At 37.3% G+C, this 17,250-nt stretch overlaps 1 protein-coding gene across 1 annotated transcript; it reads right to left on the reverse strand.

The window, feature by feature from the left end:
- Positions 1-111: 111 nt before the first annotated feature.
- On the reverse strand, positions 112-17,118 carry LOC131983427 (nuclear GTPase SLIP-GC-like). The gene is made up of 22 exons (XM_059348136.1): positions 17,052-17,118; positions 16,639-16,751; positions 16,485-16,529; positions 11,263-11,347; positions 11,078-11,170; positions 10,638-10,728; positions 9,995-10,211; positions 9,646-9,861; positions 7,221-7,427; positions 5,047-5,201; positions 4,405-4,477; positions 4,248-4,323; positions 3,964-4,079; positions 3,503-3,673; positions 3,236-3,393; positions 2,952-3,066; positions 2,529-2,544; positions 1,189-1,293; positions 964-1,097; positions 678-759; positions 495-573; positions 112-261 (listed from the first exon to the last, which is right to left on the reverse strand). The coding sequence occupies exons 1-22, from the start codon at positions 17,116-17,118 to the stop codon at positions 228-230; spliced, it is 2,448 nt and encodes an 815-aa protein (XP_059204119.1). The 3' UTR covers positions 112-227.
- Between the last annotated feature and the right edge of the window lie 132 nt (positions 17,119-17,250).

Raw genomic sequence — 17,250 nt, forward strand, 5'->3', positions numbered from 1 at the left:
GTCATCCCTCTTTCTTTCTCCACACATTTCTGCCTCTGATCTTTAATCCATTGAAGGCAAAAATTTCCTACCAAAACCAGAAAATCTAAAACCTCGCTACATGTAATTCACCACCACCAAACAACAATAGTACATATAAAAACAGGGATAATAACTTGACAAAACTGGTTGAGACTAAATCCAGAAGCCTCTCCTCTCTAATGCCTGCAGGAACCTTCAGTGGGTGATCAGGCCTCTGCAGTTTCTCTCCACTGAGCAAACCTGAAACATCCACCAGAGAGACAAACACTGAATATTAGTAACAAACAGTAGAGCTGTCATCTCATTTATCCTTTTTGAATGCTTGATGTCACTAAAACGTACCTGTGCAGATGTCATGGATGCAGTGCAGCTGTTGGGCCCGGTGGATCTATTAAACAACATATTATTATTTACATCATTCAGAACAGCAAATTAATCAGGACATTATGTAAACATTTAAACAAAGGTTTTACCAAACAAGAGGTTCATCACCTGGGCTTCCCATCAGTTCATTGTAGTACTTCTTCACCAGCTCAAGCTCCGCTTGAACATCTAAAAAAGACAGTGCACGGTAAATTACACTATTGATGACTTAGTGATGCCAGTTTAATATTTACAGTATTTTTTATATCACATTTGTATTTGATAGATTTTACCTGGGATTGAGTCACCATCTGTCTTGAGTGACAGCTCAATTGATTCCTGCATTGTTTTCTTCAGTATCTTCAGGATCTCCATCTAAATTAGCATCAACTTATTGTCATATATTGTGTTCAAGATTAACTGAATCCTTCATGAATTAACTGTTTAGATGTGAGTTCAGAGAGGTCAGACTGGGCTTACACGTTCATAGCTACATAATATTTTGTATATTTCTTTAGACAGCACAGCCCAGTGTGTTTTACTAGATCAAAGTGTGACATTTTATAAAATGTGACAAACCTTCAGGTTGACCAGTTTGTTCAACATTTCATTCTTTGCCTTCTCAAACATGATGTTTCCTGAATAATGTACATGTTTCATAATAGTTCTCCTCAGTTTGTCCATTGAGCCCTCTCCTGTAAATTCTGCTGCTCCTGCAGTAAAACAGAAAATTGTTGTCAACTTTTCTGCACAGTTGAGATAAATGTAAATGAGTATTAAATTTTTTTACTTAGATTTTCTTACTTTGATAGCATTCTTGCATGGCTTCCTCAATTGTCGTCATCAGACTGCTGTAGATCATTTTCTTGCGCTCCAGGATGATTTCTTTCAGTTTTGTCTTAATTATTTCTTCCTTAGAAAGAGAAATTAAAGCAGGATCAACATATTTTAAAGTAAAATCAAACCTCCACTGGCTCCCAATCCCCCAGCAAATCCACTTCAAAGTCCCCCCCCCCCCCCCCCCATATTATTATTATTATTATTATCATTATAATTTATTTTGCTGTGAATTATTCAAATTCATTTTCATAGCAGGACCTGTGGTGTTTACATCTTTTAAAAATCTGCATCGTTAACATTGACTTTACTGTATCTTTGGTTTGTATCTGACAGCTGCTTTCTATCCTAATCTGCTGAGTCGTGACATTTTAATCACATGGTTGGACATACAGACTAGACTACAGTTAACATGAATGTTGACAGCTCAATGTATGTATATGTTTTATGACATGTATTTACTTACTGTTTAAAACTTCTTCCAGCATGATCTGTTTATCTAGGACAACACTGGTAACATGCAACATTATATTTTATTGCTGTTGCCACCCTGTTCTGTAGCTTTGAGTGGACCCTGACTAATTTCAGATACATCCCAAGCCATTTTGTTCTGGAACTGAGCCTGGACTTTGGAGCTGCCGCCCCTTGGTGCAATGTGAACTTACGGCAGGACATAGGCTAACCACTGGTATCAGACTCATTCTACGGTGGAGGAATGGCCTCCGTACATGAGGTCTTCAACTCCCACCTCCAGTAGAAAGCCATGTTAAAACCTCCACTGTCACCATCCATTCCTCTGCTGCTCTGCCAGTAATTTTCCACTCTCCTCCCCTCTGCTCACTCTCCCTGCTGGCCACGCCCTTCTCATCAGCCAACTCTGTTCACCTGTGCACTCAGGTGCTCCTCATCAGCATCCAGCCACTATTTAAGCTACACCAGCCCAGCACTACAGCGCCAGATTGTCTTTGTAGTATGCAGAACTTTCCAGCGCTTTTCCTCGGCTTGATTTCCCGGTTCCGACCCTGCTTGTTCCTGACCCAGAATCTTCGTCTCTGCCCTGGATATCTGACTGCCTTCCGTCCCCGACTCCGAACCCTGCCTGTGAGTTCCTGGTGTTATTTTGTCTGCTTCTGTTGCCACTCCGGCTTTTCCGTGGAGGATTACTCTTCGGCCAGCTTTTGCTTTGGACTTCTGGACTGCCGCTCTGTCTATAGACTTGTCAAGAAATACTGTGTTCCTGCCTGCTGCCTAGTGCAGTCATCTGTTGTCTGCAGTAAAATAAAGAACATACAAAATCACAGTAGGACTGTACTGCGTTTGGGTCTTCCTGATTTGTGACACTCCACTGTGGAGGCAGCTGCTAGGAGTTGTGGTTGGTAGACTGGTGTGCCTTTTGCATCTGGAACCTAAGAACCATTCACCAGCGGTGAAGGAAGACATCAAGCCTAAGAAGGAAGCCTTATGGGCTTGGTTAGCCCAGGGGTCTCCTGAACCAGCAGATGGCCAGAAAGGAGGGTGATGTTGCAAAAGCAAAGTCCTTGGCTCAGGCTGTTATGGATGTCAAGGTGCAGCCAGGGGGAGCAGAAGGTCTTGGGATCCTTCTGCCCCAACAAACTTGCCCCGGATAAATGAAAAGAAAAATGAACGGATGGACAGATGTTTACTCTTCTGCTTTAGTCTCCCTGATCTGGACAAACAGTCGAAAAATAGACTCATGAATAAGATAGTACCATTCTAAGTTGCGGTTCAACATCTTTGTACTTTTGCCTCTCTCCCATCATCCTCTTTGTGCCAAGTGAAAACTTGTTGATGACCCCATTAAATGGTTCACTTTTTCCTTCATTTCTGAAACAAAAAGTTAAAATGCTTTATGAAGGAAACATTGACAATGTAATTAGTGTGTGTGTGTGTGTGTGTATATATATATATATTTTAACACAACTGTGACTGTCGGCTTCAACATAACCATAGTAAAAACACTGGGTTTTTCTGTCTTCACTAAGAAATTTCTTACGGGAAGGTCTTCTTGAATTCCTCATCAATGCTGTCAGTCAGACATGAAGCCAACATCTTGTTCAGGTTGATTTCTCTCTTTCCTCTTGGTTTGTGTCTGCCGCCGTTATGAACTACACACTTCAATGTCCTGTGTAAAGCGTTACCTTTTACCTTAGGCTGAAACAAAAAAGAAACACAACAGACGTAATGCACAGTTAACACAGTTAACAGATTCACACAATTTTAAAATCGGTTGTTTAGATGTCATTATAATTCAAATACGTACAGGATGTAAGACTGACTTTAAGTTTCTTTTCCATGAACTTTTGGAGTTTTCGACACCCTCACTGAGGCATCTTTCAAAAGACCTGTGAGTCTCTTCTATGGATTCTCTGACATTCTGAAGTTCATGCTCCATCTTTTCTTCAAGTTCTGTGCACACATCTGTCTTGTCAGCCTGAAATTAAACACAACACATTCAGGATTTAAAGCAGTGAAACTAGTCTGCTCCTTTTATTTAATCACATATGAAATTAATTTAAAATTGAGAGAATCTTTAACATTTATTTATTCTATGGTTATGCTGCTTCTGGTCATTTAAATCTACAAAGTCTCTTTGACTTTATCATGTTTTCACTGAATTTGAGTGCAGTTTATTTCGGTTTACTTATTTTGCTATGAATATTATTATATTATCTCAATATTAATAACAAAGACAATGAAAGATGTGTTATTTCTTGATCTTACCCCTTGTCTACGGCTGGCCCCTTGAATCAGAGAGAGAATCCCAAGAGCTCCAGACACATAGTTTAATGTCTGACAGTCGTTGAGTTTTTGCAGAACTTCCTGAAGTTTGGGTATCTCTGTAAAAAAACGCCCTTTCACATGTTTAAGCTACATGCTAATAATAAAATAGTAAATAAAATTCTTTATTTTCATTTTAAATTATAGAATTTAAAATAAATGAAAACTAAAACTGAAGATATTAATGTTCTGTTATCCACAAAGTGCTCATTGACACCTCAACTTACCAGTGTCATCTTTCTTTTCAAGAAACTCTGTGGCGCTCACTATGAACACTTCCAAATATTCATCACGGAGATGTTTCTGGAAAAAAAAAAAAATCAGTCAGGATTGCAGGTGTTGAACATCATTGTGTTATATTTTCTGTCAGTTGATAAAACTTACCTTAACCTGCTTTAGATTGTTGAATTTTTCTCTCACTTTTACCTTGGCTTTCTCACGATCAACAGCTGCTGACCTGTAAGAAATGGTTTGTATTAAGTGGCGCCTCATACAGTATTTGAAGCATTAAAACCTGAAATCAGATTCAGATGCCAGTTGTGTCATCAAGTCAAGTTAGGTAGCAGTCTGTCAGTTACACAAGAAATATAATCACAGATATTGGCGCATCTGCATGCTGACGGTTACAAACTTTGATACTGCTGTGATTGTGCTAAAAGGGATATGACTAACCTAGTTTGCTTATTTTTTACATTTGATGTAAATGCTAATCCCCAAATTTAATCAAAACCATTAATGTGCATGTAAACATGATCAATATTTCCAGGGATTGGACTTATTGATTGGAATTCATGAATATGTTATCTCATTTGATAAGATTGTTCTAATTTGCCAGGCTTAAAGAATGGGGATGAAGTTGTAGCCCACAGAATAACTCACTGAATCCATGGCAACATTATACATTGATATCCCCTAAGAATTATTGGAAATGTATTTCAAGATCTTAGAGACATGTCAAATAAAGTAAGACAAAGAATAACAATAAGACAAAATACATTGATTAAAAACTTTTCACACTGTACATACTGATCTGACTTGGTGCAGATAAAGTCAATGCGCTGACACTGGCCACCATTTCCCATGAGGCTGCTGGCACTTCCCAGGATCTCCCAGGCTTCCTTCTCTGCTACTGCTCGATTAAGTTCCGCCACAACCCACACAGTAGAGCAACTTCCTACAAACTGAAGCGACATAACTGTAATCACATAAAGTTACCTGTCTGTGTGTATCTGGTTCTCTCTTTCTTTGAGAGATAGATCAAAGGATCAAAGGCTTCAGCAATCAACATATTTAGGGCCACAGGGCAATCGCTCCAAGCACTGGCCCCTACGGCAATGGCATTGAAGTGAATGGGACGGCCGAAAAAAATGAGCGAAAAAGAACAATAATTGGAGATTTTCAAACGCCTACTTCTCTGGCATAATTTCACCTAGAGACTCCATTTAAACTTTAAACAGTAGACACAAGTCTTGTGTATTGGTGTATTAATACACGTTTCGATAGATCATATAGTTTTTTATCAATCCCTGTTCAATGACCATGATCATTTTTGGAGAAATTCTGAGATTATAATGGGCGTGTATTGCATGGAATGTTCATGTCACATTGTGTGACATCATCGCCAGAGTGTAGAGGGAGAGAAAAAATTGTCAATTTTTTTTTTGTGAAAACTGCGCTCCAGGCCACAAATTCCACTCTACAGAAATAATTTATACATAGAAACGTAGGAAAGTTTGTCTTCTCACTCACAATCCTCTGGTAAAGCTGTCAGAGTTATAGTTTGGGCGTAGGACGCACAGATGTGCCACCAACCGCACCAACAGCCTCATTGGCTCCCATATTAAAAACGCACGTAACTATATGTGATTTTAGTTACACACATGCGCGCATAAGCGCGCACACTCCTCCAGATACACACACACACACACACACACATAACTTTGTGATTTTTGTTACACACACAAATGCGCGTATATAATATAGCATAACATTACTAGTATTAATTGTTTGAAATCTCTGATGAATCTCATCATAGTGTACACACACCGGCAGTAGGCCCTTTCAGAATTTCCCCAGAGGAAATTTTCTAGTTAACTGTTGCTGTAGAATATTCCGGAACAGTGACAGCAGCCAGAGGTGGACAGACTGGAATTTCTGGCCTCGAACAGAAAGTATTTTTGGCAAAACCATAATACCTATCATTGATCCGACTTCACATATGTTTTTTTGTGAAGAAAAATTAAGAAATAGCTTTGTAAGAGCAATCTGAAAAACTGTTAAATATGCTTTTCTACAGAAATCTTCTTGCATTTTTAATATGGGAGCCAATGAGGCTGTTGGTGCGTGTTGGTGGCGCATCTGTGCGTCCTACGCCCAAACTATAACTCTGACAGCTTTACCAGAGGATTTTGAGTGAGAAGACAAATTTTCCTACATTTCTATGTATAAATTATTTCTGTAGAGTGGAATTTGCGGCCTGGAGCGCAGTTTTCAAATTTATTTTTTGACAATTTTTTCTCTCCCTCTACACTCTGGCGATGTCACATCGCACATGTCACACACTGTGACACGAACATTCTGTGCAATACACACCCATTATAATCACAGAATTTCTCCAAAAATGATCATGGTCATTGAACAGGGATTGATAAAAAACTATATGACCTATCGAAACGTGGATTAATACACCAATACACAAGACTTGTGTCTACTGTTTAAAGTTTAAATGGAGTCTCTAGGTGAAATTATGCCGGAGAAGTAGACGTTTGAAAATCTATTATTATATTATATATTATATTATATTGTTCTTTTTCGCTCATTTTTTTCCGGCCGTCCCATTCACTTCAATGCAAAATTTTGGGCAGTTTTCCACGACGTACGTCGCGAAAAATTCATTTTCCGTAGAGAAAAGTAATAGCACACCGATCCCGATCAAACCGCACGTTTTGATATATAATTTAGCGGGACAAAATTGTGTCTGGAAGATGAAGAAGAAAAAATTCACAGTATAACAACAGCCCCGAGCACTGGTCCCTACAGCTATTTTTGTAGGGGCCAGTGCTCGGTGCGATTGCCCCGTGGACCTAATAATATGATTACCATTGCTTTAATGATAATAATGAATTACTAGTGCTTTGTTAAAAGGTGACTTTACAGTTTCCAGATAACACAATACACAGCATTGCATGTGAATAAATTACCCCTTTCCACATCTTGTCTCTGCTCTTGTTATAGTCCCCATTTCCAGGAAGATCCACAAGTGTGACGTGATGGAGAAATTTATTTTTTGGCACCCTCACAGTCATACACTTCACCAGTGGCCAGTACCACCTCTTTACTCCTTCACCTTCTCCGTCTGTTGAGTCACTTCTTGTGTATTTGACAATTTCCTTAGAGAGCTCTTCAGCCTGCAATAAACAACATCAGATGAAGTAAGTCTAAGTATAAACTTGATGTTGTATCTTCAACAAAACAAAACAAAAAACGTGAAAATATCAAATACTAGCCAAGTACTGATCCTTTTGATACTCCACAGGTGACACTTAATTGTGAGGAAGTAAGGTTGCCAATGTGAATAAACTTATTTGTAACAAAGAGGTTAAACCAGTTTTCCAACCTGTTCAACACTAAGGTAGGAGTACTGGGTAAAAAGCTGCAGAGATTTAATAATAGAAGAACACAACAGAAGTTTACTGGAATTTGTCAAAGCAGTTGTATTAATTGTAAACTGTTAATCATAGAAATTACTTTTCAAACAACACAAAAAGGTCTTTAGCTCAATAAATAAAAACAACAAAATAAAGACACTTATGATTTTCCTATGAGGGGTTAATTTGATATGGGTTTGTAGTTGGGGACAGATCAAGCCACCTCTTTTTATAAAGTACTCTTTACATATTGATTTTACTTTTCACAATATTTTTTAACTACCGTAGAACTAAACCAACCTAACATGGCTAAGCTGGTGTAAATAACATAAACCTCAATAGCCCAGAATTCAAAACGTTTACAGTGCCTTGCAAAAGTATTCATACCCCTTGGATGTTTCACCCTTTTGTTGCTTTTACACATTAACTCATGGTCACTATAATTTGGCCTTTTTTTTAAAAAGAATTTGCAAAAAAACCCTCTTTAATATCAAAGTGAAGACAGATTTCTTACAAAATAGTATAAATTAATAAAACATATAAGGTAAAATAAATGATTGCATAAGTATTCATACCCTTTAAAGTACCTGACCTAATTCAACAAAGTTCCAGCTGGTTGATGCAGCAGTGTCTCAGTTAGTGAAATGGAGATAACCTGAGTGCAGCTGATGTGTGTCAAGGGATCGCAGTATAAAAAAACATGTGTATGGGAGGTCCAGTCTCTGGTTCATCACTATTCCTGCTACAATTGCAACATGAAGACAAAAGAACACCCCTAGTAACTCAGAGAAAAGATCTTTGAACAGTAGAAGTCAGGAGATGGCTACAAAAAAATATCCAGCTGACTGGACATCCCACAGAGTTCAGTTAAATCCATCATTAGGAAATGGAAGCAGTATGGCTTATTTAAATCTGCCTAGAGTTGGCCGTCCTCACAATCTGAGTGACCTGACAAGAAGAAGACTGGAGAGGGAAGTCACCAAGACACCTAGGACCACTCTGCAGGAGTTATAAGCTTCGGTGGCTCAGATGGGAGAGACTGTACATACAACAACTGTTGCCTGGTTCTTCACCAGTCGGAGCTGTACGGGAGAGAAAACAAGCTCATGAAATCTGGCCTGGAATTCACCCAAATGCATGTGGGAGACTCCAGGGTAAATTAGAAGAAGGTTCTACTGTCTGATGAGACAAAAACTGACCTTTTTGGCTATCAGACTAGACACTATGTTTGGCGAACACCAACCACTGCACATCACCACAAACGCACCATCTCCAGCGTGAAGCATGGTGGTGGCAGCATCATGCTCTGAGGATGCTCCTCAGCAGCAGGCCCTGGAAGGCTGCAGGACCAGTCTTCTTCTTGTCCAGTCACTCAGATTGTGAGGACGGCCAGCTCTAGGTAGATTTAAACAAGGTCCATACTGCTTCCATTTCTTAATGATGATTGAACTGAACTCTGTCAATGATCTTTTCTCTGAGTTGCTAGGAGTGTTCTTTTGTCTTCATGTTGCAGTTGTAGCAGGAATAGTGATGAACCAGAGACTGGACCTCCCAGACACACACACACACACACACACACACACATATATATATATTATGCTACGATCCCTTGACACACATCAGCTGCACTCACGTGATCTCCATTTCACTAACTGTGACTCTGCTGCATCAACCAGCTGCAACTCTGTTGAATTAGGTCAGGTACTTTAAAGGGTATGAATACTTATGCAATCATTTATTTTACCTTATAGATTTTCAATTAATTGATACTATTTTGTAAAAATCTTTTTTTCACTTTGATATTAAAGAGGGTTTTTTTTCAAATTCTTTTTAAAAAGGTCAAATTATATCGACCTTGATTTCATGTGTAAAAACAATAAAAGGGTGAAAATTCCAAGGGGTATGAATACTTTTGCAAGGCACTGTAACTGTCATACAAGAATGTTTCACTGAATCATCTGATGTTTCTCTTACGTACTGTTTCACATGTCAAAATCTTCCTCTGAGAAAGGAGAAATTCTGGTATTTCTTCGAAATATTTGTCTTCCATGAGATTTTCAGCAGATTTGTTTTTCCATTCCTCTCCATACAGAGCTGACAGCTTTTCAACGGTGTCAAAATAATCCTGGTCATTCTCCTGATCCGCGTTATCCTCGAGGAAATTCAGCAAGGTCCATAACTCATCTTTCCACTCCTAAAAAATGAAATGATAAATTTTACTCAGTAAAATTAAATTGTACATTGTGAGATCAACAACAATATTTCTGTAGCTATATCATAACTTTTTAAATAGCCTCAACTAAACCATCATATTCAGCTCATTTCACCTCTTTTGGGATGAACTCAATGTGTGCCTCGTACTTCATGTTCTGCCTGTTAGCCTCGACTTTAATCATGACTGTAGTACATGCTTTGACACTTCCAGATGGCAAGAGATTCTTCTCTCCAATGATTGCATTTATCAAAGAGCTCTTCCCAGCCCCGCTTCTACCAAAGAGACCAACCAGCTCCCTCTTGTCTGTCTCCAAATCATGGATGCTTTGCCTGTTTTACAAGAGGTTAAATATGGGTTAATTGATTCATTTGGAAAATACACAACTAAAAAATGACTCCATCTATAAACAGCCGACTCAAGCATAATGTAACTTTAGTAAGAATTATATATAACATTACGATAAATTAACTGGTGTTATGGCATTCACGGTTTAGGCTGCAGTATGGGATTTATGGAAGGAATGATGAAAATTAAAATCTTTACCATTTCAATAGGGTTCCCAGCACTGCACCGCTGTATCTTGCCAACTTGGGCTTTGATCCCTAATTAGGGGTACCGGCGATCGCAGTACCAGCGGAAGATTTTTTTTGCATCATTCCTTCCATAAATCCCATGCTGCAGCCTAAACCGTGAACGCCATAACACCAGCATTCACAGGGCTGGTATAGACTACTGCACCAAAACTTAATACTTACTTGAGGAAGTTGTTGAGCTTGTTGTCTTGCTTAAGCAGTTTCTGATGGACACATCCCATGATGGTTTTCACATCAGACAGTATGATTCCTTCTGTCAGAATAAAATAAGGTGTTTTGTTATGCCAAAGAAACAAAACAAAAATGCGTGAAGTTAAATTAGGATGCCTCGTAGTGTTTCATCAGGCTTATACTATGGAAACTTAAAAGGCCACAGTTAAGTTTTATATTTAGGACCCTTGTTACTATGGATACCTCACATTCTGGCATTTGGAACATGTTTGAGGTGTCCTGATAAGATTTAAAAAGACAGTCAATGAGAACTATTTTCTGTTTCAAAGACTTAAAAACAGACATTTGCTAGACCATTTAAATTTCTTTTTTTTAAAAAAACAAAACATTTATATAGTAAGTTGTATTTATTTAGAAAGTATTATAAATACCTGAGTGTGATCCTGGTTTAGTGTCAAGTCGTGGTTTTCTAGTTGGCGGCTGCAATTTGCTGGACCGGTCCTGAAGATTCATCTTTCTCTTTCCTGATTGGATTTTTTTTAGATAAAGCAAGATATCACTGCCTTGACATGAACATGTCATCAATCGGTAATCAGTAAGATACTAAATATCTCACCTTTATCACTTGTGCCGCTGGTGGAAGCAGAAACTGTCCAAAAATGTGGATGAACAGGAATTTCTGGATCTGTTTTCTTTTGTTCCTAGTGACAAATGAAATAGTTACAAATCCATTTTAGTTAAGAAATGTTAAAATTCTAATAAACACTATTGATGTCAATGACGTGTTTACTATTTGTTTTGTAATGGTCTTCACAGTGCAAAACTTTACCTTCAACAACCCGAGGTACTTCTTGAATATTGCCCTTGGTCCCACTATTGGGATCAAATCAGCAATTTCTTGATCACCCAGACAGTGAAGAGCTTCCTCATTAACACGCCCATCTGTTAAAAAGTATTCAGTTGAATCATATAAAGTGTGAGCCACACAGAGCTGACTGTTTCTATGAGCTGAATGTAAACTAATTGCTTTGTATTTTCTGCTATTGCTATTTTTTTTTATTAATATATGCTTCTTTAGTCTTTAGACATCTCAATCACTCACAAGATGCTACAGAGCAGCAGTTACTCTTCTCAATTAACCTGTTCCTTCTAATCTGTGAAGATTACAAGGTATTTACCATCTAATATACTTTTAGAAGACATACAGACAAGAACTGCCAGGATTTGTCATCAATGATCTCTCCTATTTTTCCTAAAACTGTCTGAAAAGGAATTGTCAGAATCATACTGCAGAACAATGCTTCAGGTTTATTTTTATGTCTATAAAAGTAATGTTTCAGTTGTGGTGTGTCATATTAACATTGTATTATACAATAATATAATATAATATAACCAGCACAGTAATACTTTACCTTCAAATGTGTCTATCCACTCGCTGAGACCCCACTCAGTTAATTTGTTCCGAACAAAATCATCCATGATCACGGACAGCAACTGGAGGATAAACACATAATGTTTTAATCAACAATGGTATATGGTAATAATAATAATAATAATAATAATGGGCCCAATGTCAGCTGGGATCTGCTTCAGCCCCCCGCAACCCGAGTGCGGAAAAGCGGTTAAAGATCATGAATGAATGAATAATAATTATGTTAAGAGAAACAATTACAACATTTGCATATAAATCAGATGGTGTCTTGTATGAATGAAAAAAACTTGATTCAACTTACTTTAGCAGAGGAATGTGTTTCTGGTTTTTGTTCTTTCTAGTGACAAAAGGAAATAGTTAGAAACACCAATTCACCTTACAGACATTATAGTAGTATTGATTTTTTTCATCCAACTGTATGTAAGAAATCAAAAACATTTATTTTTAACAATATGTGAAACTATTCCTTAAAAAGAGCACAATTTAAGTGTCATTCTGTTCAGTTTACATGTCATGAACTAACCAGGTCAGGTCTCAGCTCGTCGTTTGACCTTGTCTCCTCTTCAGTGTCCATCATTCCAGGAGGATCCTTGTGTTTTCTTTTCAGGGCCCGTAGTGGTGACACATGCTTGAATTTAAGTCATTTCATAAGCACATACTAAAATATATTATATATATCTTCTGCTGTAATCCGTTTTTCAGTTGTGACTCCAATTAAGAGTTGTTGTATTTGTTATTGGCTCTACTGTAAATTAATGAATGAATGTATACATCTGTTTCATATTTTGCTGTTTTATCTTTGTTCTTCTGTCTCTGTGAGGCATTAGTGTGGTGGCTGACTGACCAAAGTATCAGAACTTGATTTTCTTATGAGAGAGAGCTGCTGCTGCATTTATGACATTAAAAAAAGTAAGTAAAGTAAAACAGAGTGGTATTTTCTACAGACATATCCAGATGCATGACGGGTGTAAGATAATTCATACATTTCATACAGAGTCAGAAACGTATGTTCCTGTGAATTGTGACACAAAGCCTGTGTATGTTAAAGCTTAGCACCGCTTTTAAGCTTGTGGTGGAAATGTTGTAGACTTGTACACCCTGTGCTCTCTGTCTTCCTTTAGAGCAACTGTCTATAACATGTGTGCACAAACCAGCTCTTTATAACTAAAATTTTCATTTACGTCTTTTATGCCTTGCAAAACCCTAGAAGTGGAGTCCAAACAGGTGCAATATGATAATACAAATAATAATGATGTTAAGAGCAACAATTATAACATCTGCATATAAAACAGATGGTGCCTTGTATGAATGAATACAGTGAGTTGTGTAAAACTTTATTCAACTTACTTTAACATAGGAATCAACTGTTTCTGGATATGCTGTGATTTGTTCCTAGTGACAAAAGGAAAAAGTTGCAAATCCATTTTAGTTAAGAAATGTTAAGATGATAATAAATAATATTGATGTCAATGATATTATTTGTCTCTGTTTTGTAATTGTCTTCAAAGTGAAGAACTTTACCTTTAACATCCGGAGTTTCTTTCTGAATTTTGCCCTTGGTCCCACTTTCAGGATCAAATCAGGGATATCTTGATCATGGAGACAGTAAAGACTTTCCACGTCAATGCCCTCATCTGTAAAAAAAAAAAAAAAGAAGACAAAAAAAAGGTAGCCTATTCAGTTAAATCTCAGTTGAAATCTATCATATAAGGTGTGAAAAATGCGTGAGAATTTTTTTTGAGACGTACAGACAAGAATTGCCAGGATTAGTATTAATATTAAAGGTGAAAAAAAAAGCAGTACGGTAATACTTTACCTTTAAATGTGTCTATCAACTCGCTGAGACCCCACTCAGTTAATTTGTTGCGAACAAAATCATCCATGATCACGGACAGCAACTGGAGGATAAACACGCGTTTATATCAACAATGACTATGTGACATTTTGACACACAAATGATCAATTACAGTTAACCGAAGTAAAACAAAAAACAGTTTACGAAACTGAGATTATCCATTGCAAGGATTTATGAAATGTTACAAGTTGTGTACAAGTGTGTAATCCACCCACCACAAGATAGTTTCCTCTTTCTAAGTAAAGAGGTGGTCCCGACAATAACTTAACTAAATAAGCAGACAGCCCTTACATATTTTGGGTGCCCCCTGCTGGAGGCAATTTGTATCTGCAACCAGATACCCCTACACCTGTCACCTAAAGCTAAAGCCGACGACGTCCAACAATTAAATCAAATTCTGCTCTACGCCTTTACGAACCTGTTTCACAACTTAAATACCAATGTGTCAAGTCAATTTATTTACGTAATACGGTGGCCCTGAGAGCTCACAGTGCTGCAACTTAAGAAAACACATACAAATACACAAAATACAAGCAAATTAAGAAAACAGCTTCATCAATTTAACAACACATGCTCAGCATTTAGAAAACACGCTGCAAAGACCACAAAACAACAAAATAAGAAAAAGAGCTGCAAATAGACCACAACACAACAAAATAAGAAAAAGAGCTGCAAATAGACCGCAACACAACAGAAATGTGTTGCAGAAAACTACATGCGAAGCTCAACAACACAAGCGTATGAATGAAAAAAACTTGATTCAACTTACTTTAGCAGAGGAATGTGTTTCTGGTTTTTGTTCTTTCTAGTGACAAAAGGAAATAGTTTGAAATACCAATTCACCTTACAGACATTATAGTAGTATTGATTTTTTTCCCCATCCAACTGTATGTGAACCTATTCCTTAAAAAGAGCACAATTTAAATGTCATTCTGTTCAGTTTACATGTCATGAACTAACCAGGTCAGGTCTCAGCTCGTCGTTTGACCTTGTCTCCTCTTCAGTGTCCATCATTCCCGGAGGATCCTCGAGTTTTATTTTCAGGGCCCGTAGTGGTGACACATGCTTGAATTTAAGAGTCACTTCATAAGCACATACTTATATATATTATTTATATCTTCTGCTGTAATCCGTTTTTCAGTTGTGACTCCAATTAAGAGTTGTTGTATTTGTCACACCGCGGTGAGGGATGTCTTGTCTTGGGTTTTTTGTCTTGTGAATTTACGGTTTTATTTTGAAAAGTAACTTCTGGTTTTATTTTGAAAAGTAACTTCCCTCTCGTTTCAGGTCACTTGCCCTTCCTCCTGTGTCATGGTCTGGTGTCTTCCCTGATTCCTGATTGTTTCCACCTGTGTTCCCCTCCCCCATGTGTATATAGTCTTTGTCTTCCCCTGTCCTTGTTGCCAGAGTATTTCGTTGTCCTGTCGTATGCTTCCAGCCTTATTCACAGTTCTGTCTCGAACCAAGTTAAGTGTGTCAAGTTTTATTTTCTGAATTACTTTTCCTCTGAAACAGAGTGCTTTTTTGTTGATAGTTTTCTGGTTAGCTTCTTTTTATTTTCTAAGTCAGAGTAATTTTTGTAGTGTTGTTTTCCTCCTTTTGGAGCGTTTTTCTGTTTGTTAATTTTGTAACATAGGTAAGAGTAGATTATTTTATAGCCTGTGTGCTTTTCCTCTTCGGAGTGATTTTTTGTTTCTAAATTTTCATAGAGTATTTCCTGTTAAGATCAGAGTAGTTATTTTTCCTCCTTCGGGAGCGTTTTTGGTTCTGTGTTTGTTTTGTGTTCTTGGTGTGTCTTTGGACCTTCTAGATTTTCATAGCTTGTTGATTTATGATTTCTGTCTATGTGAAATCTATTCAGTAAAATAAAGCCTGTCATTACTGCTGCCTATCTGCATCTGAGTCCTCCTTTTTGCCCAAGCCTGACAGTATTTGTTATTGGCTCTACTGTAAATGAATGAATGAATGAATGTATACATCTGTTTCATATTTTGCTGTTTTATCTTTGTTCTTCTGTCTCTGTGAGGCATTAGTGTGGTGGCTGACTGACCAAAGTATCAGAACTTGATTTTCTTATGAGAGAGAGCTGCTGCTGCTTTTATGACATTAAAAAAAGTAAGTAAAGTAAAACAGAGTGGTATTTTCTACAGACATATCCAGATGCATGACGGGTGTAAGATAATTCATACATTTCATACAGAGTCAGAAACTTATGTTCCTTTAAGTTGTGATACAAAGCATAAAGCTTTTTAAAAGCACCACTTTTAAGCTTGTGGTGGAAATGTTGTAGACTTGTACACCCTGTGCTCTCTGTCTTCCTTTAGAGCAACTGTCTATAACATGTGTGCACAAACCAGCTCTTTATAACTAAAATTTTCATTTACGTCTTTTATGCCTTGCAAAAACCCTAAAAGAGGAGTCCAAACAGGTGCAATATGATAATACAAATAATAATGATGTTAAGAGCAACAATTATAACATCTGCACATAAAACAGATGGTGCCTTGTATGAATGAATACAGTGAGTTGTGTAAAACTTTATTCAACTTACTTGAGCAGAGGAATCAACTGTTTCTGGATCTGTTGTCTTTTGTTTCTAGTGACAAAAGGAAATAGTAGCAAATCCATTTTAGTTAAGAAGTGTTAAAATTATAGTAAATACTATTGATGTAAATGATATTATTTGTTTTTCTGTTTTACTTTACCTTCAACAGCCGGAGGTACTTTTTGAATACTGCCCTTGGTCCTAGTTTTGGGATCAAATCAGCAATTTCTTGATCACCAAGTTCATGAAGACTTTCCTCGTCAATGCCCTCATCTGTTAAAAAGGATTCAGTTGAATTTTAGACAAATTGTTGCAGGAATCTATCATCATATAAAGTGTAAAAAAAACACGAGTGAGCATTTTTCTGAGACATGCAAACAAGAATTGCAAGAATTAGTCGAGGCTGATCTCTCCTATTTTTCCTTAAAATGAATCCAGAACAATGCTTCAGTACATAAACCTTGTATATAAACCGTGTCCCCTGTATATAAAGTCAATGTTTCAGTAGTGGTTTGCTATATAAAATATATCATATCAGTGAACAACAAACAGTAGGCTACAGTAATACTTTACCTTTAAATGTGTCTATCAACTCGCTGAGACCCCACTCAGTTAATTTGTTCCGAACAAAATCATCCATGATCAAGAACAGCAACTGGAGGATAAACACATAATGTTTTAATCAACCATTACTACGTGACATTTAAACTGTTATGATCAACAATCGATCTGTAATTACAGATAATGGAAGTAACAAAAAGAAGAAGATACC

This window comes from Centropristis striata, chromosome 13, assembly GCF_030273125.1.
Source record: "Centropristis striata isolate RG_2023a ecotype Rhode Island chromosome 13, C.striata_1.0, whole genome shotgun sequence".
Classification (NCBI taxonomy): domain Eukaryota; kingdom Metazoa; phylum Chordata; class Actinopteri; order Perciformes; family Serranidae; genus Centropristis; species Centropristis striata.